Source organism: Nicotiana sylvestris, chromosome 8 (assembly GCF_000393655.2).
Source record: "Nicotiana sylvestris chromosome 8, ASM39365v2, whole genome shotgun sequence".
Taxonomy (NCBI): Eukaryota; Viridiplantae; Streptophyta; class Magnoliopsida; order Solanales; family Solanaceae; genus Nicotiana; species Nicotiana sylvestris.
Window position 1 is genome coordinate 208,332,997 of NC_091064.1, and position 6,867 is coordinate 208,339,863.

At 32.8% G+C, this 6,867-nt stretch overlaps 1 protein-coding gene across 1 annotated transcript; it reads right to left on the reverse strand.

Moving 5' to 3' along the window:
• Positions 1–460: 460 nt before the first annotated feature.
• Positions 461–3,708, reverse strand: LOC104218369 (ACT domain-containing protein ACR8). The gene is made up of 7 exons (XM_009768846.2): positions 3,257–3,708; positions 2,857–2,902; positions 2,624–2,738; positions 2,328–2,395; positions 1,660–2,223; positions 1,447–1,551; positions 461–1,348 (listed from the first exon to the last, which is right to left on the reverse strand). Exons 1-7 carry the CDS (start codon positions 3,316–3,318, stop codon positions 980–982), a joined length of 1,329 nt encoding a protein of 442 aa, XP_009767148.1. The 5' UTR covers positions 3,319–3,708; the 3' UTR covers positions 461–979.
• Positions 3,709–6,867: the final 3,159 nt, after the last annotated feature.

A 6,867-nucleotide genomic window follows, 5' to 3' on the forward strand; every position in this document is an offset into this window, starting at 1 on the left:
AGTTATACCACGATTTTATTCCAACCAAACGTAAGGTAAACTCATCTCAAATTTAATCCTGAGATTAATTATCTATTATTCCTCGTATCAAACGAGAGCCCTAATTATATTGTTCATTCATCGACAGTATAAATAATTTCAATGAGTAAATTTTTCCGTCGTAAAGAGTAATATTTTCCATGTTGTAAAGAGTTCGTCCGTAGAAGGAAAAAAAAAATTACTTCTCCACGTTTTCTAAATTACCAGCTTTTACTGATTGTAATATTATCACCTAAATTACTTTTTAATTGATAATAACTGTCCATTATGGAATTTAAACATTATTTCTTCGGACCAAATTTCAAATGTCTTCACCACAGGCAACAGCGTGGCAACGCGGATTGCAAAAAAACCAAAGTCAATGTTTCGTGGTCAACAATACATGCACAGTAAATCAAAACGAGAAAAAGAAATCCAGCAATTTGTAGGACCTGAAAAAAACCAAATAATCTATAATATTTACAAAGACTAGATTCTTGTTTGCAGTCCCAAATGGACAACACCAAGAAAAAGGGCATCGTAAGTATAAACAACTAAGTCAAACATTAGAAGCTAACATTATAATAATAACGACTATGTACAAATGTGTACTATTCTAAAACCAAATTTCTCTGTCTACAACCCTATCATCTTCTTTTGTATCATTGCTTGCCAGCCTGCCTTTGCCTCTAATCTTCCACCAAACAAATTTTATAACCACAAGCCAACCAACTAACATCCTTTCTTCTCTTTCCCATTTTTCTCTGTTTAAAATTCTAACCTGGACCCCCAAAATAACATCAACTTCTTGTATGTGTCTATCCTTTCAGCCAACCAAGCTCAACTATAACAACTACTATTACCAAATCCCCTTTCATTTTCAGTAATCTTTAAGCTATGTACACATGCCCAACACCAAAGATTGGGACAAATCTAATTGGTAATAATTTTGTGCTGACCTTCAAGAATATGACTTGATCAATCCCAAATTGTATAGATTCTTCCTTACAATGCTACCAAGTGAAAGCAACATTGTCCCACCTGCCCCTACTGTGGGCTCTTCCCTCTCATCTGCCTTTTGATGATAGATCAATGGCAATTCCTTCACTTTCAAGTCACTCAATCCAATTTTCTGCCTAACAGAATCAATGATCTTTGGATCTGCTGGATTTCCATTAGCATCTGTTACATAGAACACATTTAGAGCTGTATTATCACTTGTTGTGGATATCTCTGCCCTTGTCACATTTAAACCATTTTCTCGGAAAGTTCGCGTTACTTCAGCCAATAGACCTTGCTTATCTCCGGTGCATAACTCTAGCCTCACTCCCTGTAATCCAAATACAAGTATTTCAAATTAGAAGAAATGAAATACTATAGTACAAGCCAATGTTCTTTAAGGAAGCAATTAGAGCATAAGCAATATACCTCAGATGCTCTTCGCTCTATTGCAGCTCGTAGACATAAAATCACGCGTTGCTTTTCTGCTTCTGAACTAATCGGACTTCCATCTGTATGCCTAATGAAGAATTCCTGAGACAAGATTGTAACAGAAGTTAAGCAAATTTGTACATTCCTGTAAATATCAATAAAGAATACTCAATGAAAAAAGCAATGAAAAGTAGGTGAAGGAATATATACCAAGTATGCTCTGTCCCCTGCTGTATTAACTGTGGCATGGAACACAACATATTGCATGTCTGTCAAGGTGCAAACCACATCAAACAGAAGATTAGGTCGATCCTTGCACTGAACATTTATCACGGAATAACCCTTTTCCAAGCAATTCAATACTGATACAATAGGGTTATCGTTAGTCCTAATAACCGGCTTCCTTTCATAGTCGCGATCTGCAAACATCATCTGGTGAAGCCTCCTTTCAGTATGAGTGACAGCCATAGACACTGATGTTTTAGCACTACGAATGTCATTATCTCCCTTGAGCACATTCCTTAAACGAGCTTCAATCGTGTCTATCTTCTGAGAGTCCTCAATCGGGGACCCTGAATCCCCTTCCTTTACATAAATTAGGGATGCAATTCGACCATTGTGAGTCCACACATTAGCTTCAACTATATTGCACTGTAATTCTGAGAGTACTGCAAAAACCTCCGATAATAGGCCGATTCGATCCGTCCCAGTTAATTCCAGTGCTGTCAAACCATCAAAGCACTTTGCACTTGCAAAATGAATAGTCCCTAATGACTGTTCAAGAACATAAAAAGGGTTCAAAATTAGTACAAAAATGTAAATCTAAATTACGCACAAATAAAATGCAATTATTTTTGACATTTAAGTAAATTAAATACCTGTTCAATGTAACTGATGACACTCTCGTCCGTTAATTTGTTTCCATCCAAATCAGTAACGTGAAACACTGTACATTAAAAACGAGTTGAAACGGCACAAATTAGTACTCACAAATATTCAAAGGTAAAAAAGTTGATACTAGAGGAGAAATAAGCAAGCAGCTAACGTACGCCTTGATATTTATTCCTACACTACGGAATAAAAGATCTGCTTAACGTGCGCAGTGATGAGGTGCGCACTTTAGCAAAAGGCGAACTTTAGCAAAAAGGGGTGGGTTTCCATAAATTGCGCTCACCGTCCATAAACCACCGACCGTCTGACGAGATGTAAGCTTTTTTTATTGAAAGGTTCAGATCCGTAAGAACTTGTACCGCTTCCAGAAGTATTCCATGTTTTCTCGCACTATCAATCTGTTAAAATCCCCCAAAAAATTGGACTAATTAAAATAAGCAAAAATGATTTTATACTAATAAACACTAAGTCAAAAAAATTGAAAATATTCCAGCAAATTGGAAGAAGGTGACATACCATAACGCGAGTAGAATTTGAACAACCAGCATTGTCGATCATGACCCTGTAAAACACCAGTGATAGAGACTATTCAGAAATGGCCACTAATTCGGAATATTTTTTGAAATTTGAAAAGTTGAAAATTAACAAAAATAACTCAGTCATAAGGAAAAGTCAATCGGAGAAGTGAAAACTTCTGGAAAGAGGAAGAGTCAAGACTAACGTGTAGAGGAAGAAATATCAAAATTAACAATGGACTAAGGTATGAAGTATACATAATCTTCACTTAAAAACACTGATTATTCTTCTCAAATCATAATTAGATGACAAATCTTACTGTTAAGTTGAATATTAAGAAAAATCATTTCAAAAACACAAAAAAGGAAAAACAGAGAGAGTAACACAAAATTTAACTGACCTTGGAGTAGTCATACGGAAAACAAGCTTTTCATATTCATCTAAATAAGCAGGCCACTCCATATTTCTCCTTTTCTTCAATTAATTTCCTCAAACTGAGAAAAACTATTACAAAATCACAGTGATAGAGTTGAAGACGGGGTTCAGTTTATAAAACCCCGTTTTGATATAAATCTCTGATAAATCTGAACCACAACGGACCCAAAAACAACTCCAAAAATCCCGTTTAGACCACGACTACTCAACTCTGAACAAGTCTTTTTCTTCTTCTTCTTCGTTCTCTCTTTCTTCTCAGTGTATTTGAATTTGTGGTATTACCTTGTATTTCTATGATCTTTGTCTCTCTACAAAATCCACTTTCTCTCTCTAAAAAGAAGCGTTTCTGGTTTAATTTGGTGGGTATTTACTTTCTCTCTCTACTCACTCACAAATTCCGCAAAGCGCGCTTTGCTTACTTTCCCTCTCACTATCCTCAGTATTTATATAAAAAAATTCTAATTAATTACTTAATGTTTTTTAATTTTTTTTTGTTTAATATTTTTGGGGCAATGACTTTAAACAAAGCGTGGGTCGTGTTGCTCTTTCACATGCCGTGACTACTGCTTGCTCCCAATTACCCGCCGGCACTGACCTAATTTTTCAATGTCTTAATTCCCATTTTATTTCTTTTCTTTTTTTTAATTTTTTAGATTACACACAAAAAATAATCAATTAATTTAACATCCAAGTTGGAAAAATACATTATGATATTCGTTTGATAACTATTTTTTTATTTAATCAACATTATTACAATAATTTAATTTCACTTATTCAATATTATAGTTTGAGACACTCCAACAATTTTCAGGTTTGTAGGCAGGAGGGGCAAAGCCACAATGGTCCTACGCTAGCGCTGGGCCATAGATTTCCAAACTTATTTTGAAAAATATGATTTATGTGAAGTTTGGTTTGAAGATGAAAATGTGTTTGGATATAAGTTTTCAAAATATATTTTACTTTTTTTTTAGAAAAACATGACTTATAATCACAAATTCTAAAAACTATCACAAATACCCAATATAACCTTTATCAATAACATTCATTATATTTTAGCAAATCATAATCTTGAACATAAATAAATTTAGTACAAAATTATCATTTTTATAATGAACTAAAGATAACCGAGAAGACAAAGCATCATTGTTACAATTAATAAATTGTGGGGTCTTTTATAAAATACAAAAATTTGGGTAATCTTTTAAAAATGTTATAGTGATATTTTGGGCCAAAATTTGGGATTTGGGCTTTGAATTTTGGGGATTTTCCAAAATGCAGATAAAATCATGGCCAAACATGTATTTGCCAAAAAAAAATCAAATATATTTTGGCAAAATCTATAGCCAAACAGGTCTTAAGTGTAGTCAAATTGACTATCTTTTGTCAAAAAATTACAATATACATATAAGTAAAATATTACGTATTAGAGATATATAAAATGTATTGAATACTCTTTGTTGAGAATTTTTAACTTTTTTTTAAATTTAAACCCCCTTAAAAAAATATATAACTCCGTCACTGCTTGTAGGATATGTATTTGTAATATTGTAACACAAAAATGGAAAGAATATAAAACCCCATCTTAGTGACTAGATGGACTACCCATTTAAATGCTTAAATGTGAAATAAATTTATTATTGTACTACATTTTAATAAATTGTCAAAACTAAAGTTTCTATAGAAGGAAACAATATATCATTTGCCTAATTTATTAATCCTTGTCGGGGTTTTCTCCAGTGAAATATCATCTCCTTTTCCCCTTTCAATTAGAATATGTACAAAACAAATTTACTTTTCCAATTAAAGTTCTTTTCCATTTTTATCAATAGTAAAGGTTTTCAAAAGGAACTAACAAAATTAATTCAATTTTACTTTAACATAAGTTTGAGCCCTGAAAAAAAACATTTAGAGCGCGTTTGAACATAGGAATTTTTTCACTTTTTTTCGAAAACTTTTTTTTTTTTTTCAAAATCAGTGTTTTGCCATAAAATTTGTAATTTTCACTTGAAAATTAATTTTGAAGTTTTTCAAAAATTTGAGAAACTCCAAAAAGCTATTTTCAAAATTTTTACTCATATCACTCACAAAACTTCAAAAACAACCAAAAATTAAATTCAAGTCCAAAACACAAATCTAATTTTCAAATATTATTTTTACTTAAAAAAACATTCACTTTTTTTTTTTTTTTGTAATTTTACCATTCTTATGTCCAAACGCCCACTTAAAGAAAACAAGGAACAATGACGTTTGGATCGAGAAAGACTCTTTTTGGGTGGTTCGAATGTCCAGCTCTGACGCCACGTAGACAGATAAAAAAAGGGTACTTTGCGTGTTTTCCACTCAATAGAGTCCTCGTAGTTCTTTAAATCGACGGTGATGTGTCAATACACGTGGCACAGTATTTATTTCTCCTTCACATTTTTTTCTTTTTAAAATTATTTTTTGAATTTTGTTGGGAGGAATGATTTGGTAAATTGGGGGCGATAATTAAGATGGCTTGTCAATTAAGTTGAGATCTGCCGACCAATATTATTACGTCCACACATGACAATACCCCCGCTCTTTTTCGGCTTTTCTTTTGTCATTGTTTTCGGCCGGTTTTCTTATTCTTTTTTCTCTTCTTCATTTTGATCACCCTTTCTACCTATGTGTAATCTTTTATCATTTGCCTTCTCTCGTTTATTGGAATTGGCTCATAAAATTTCGAGTATGTTAACTTAATTAATATTTTTCCGTACTCCTGATAATGTTAATTATTATATATTTAAAAGACAATAATATGATTCTCGCATTTTAATATTACTGAGCATTCGAATAACATTATTACGAAATGAAGTTAATGTGATGCAGTGGATGAGACTGCTCCTCGCTTAACCAGAGGCCTTAGGTACAAGCTCTGGGTATGGAAAAATCCTTGGTAGGGAGCGCTACCCCCCGATATAATCGGGCACGAATTCGGATATAATCGGGCTCCAATGCGGACATCGAACACCGGATGGGAAACAAAAAAAAAAGTTAATCACTATAGGGGCATAGCTACTTTCATGGAGGGGGGTCAATTGAAAAAAAATCTCCTTCATCGTAAAAAATAATATTTTGTATTGTAAATATAAATGGTTACAATTCCCTTAACCTAAGGGAAACTTTTACCGTAGTAATATGAAAGATGTTCAAAACTTTCTATCCTGGCCTTTTGTTATGTTTAGTGACCTACATAGAAGGTTATAGTGGTCCTCTCTAAAAAATGATTTATTCTTTTTTAAATATCTAATATTGGATTTCTCTTCCGCTAATTGGATGCATGTCAAGGCACACAATATTCTTGATCTTTTGTGCTTAGAAGATTTTTGACTAAATCCTTCAACTTAAAGAAATCGTCATTTCCAAAATACAATTAAATTCTAAATGATATTTTGTTTTTATCACAATGAAGCCTTTGGTCAAAAAAGAAAATCAGAATGAAGCCAGCAACATTTAACAACTAAAGGAATCTGACCCAAAAGAAAACTAAAGGAAATTTAATTAACGTTATTTTCAAAATTGTTGGTCTGTACGAAGTTGTGTGTGTATCTTCAA

What these genes read in the sequence shown, in the direction of transcription:
- LOC104218369 (XM_009768846.2), bottom strand. Translation starts at nt 3,318, where the DNA reads ATGGAGTGGCCTGCTTATTTAGATGAATATGAAAAGCTTGTTTTCCGT. An exon ending in CAAATTCTACTCGCGTTATG is followed by an intron (nt 2,739 to 2,856) that starts GTATGTCACCTT and finishes GGATTTTAACAG; the next exon opens with ATTGATAGTGCGAGAAAACA. An exon ending in TAGAGCGAAGAGCATCTGAG is followed by an intron (nt 1,349 to 1,446) that starts GTATATTGCTTA and finishes TTTGGATTACAG; the next exon opens with GGAGTGAGGCTAGAGTTATG.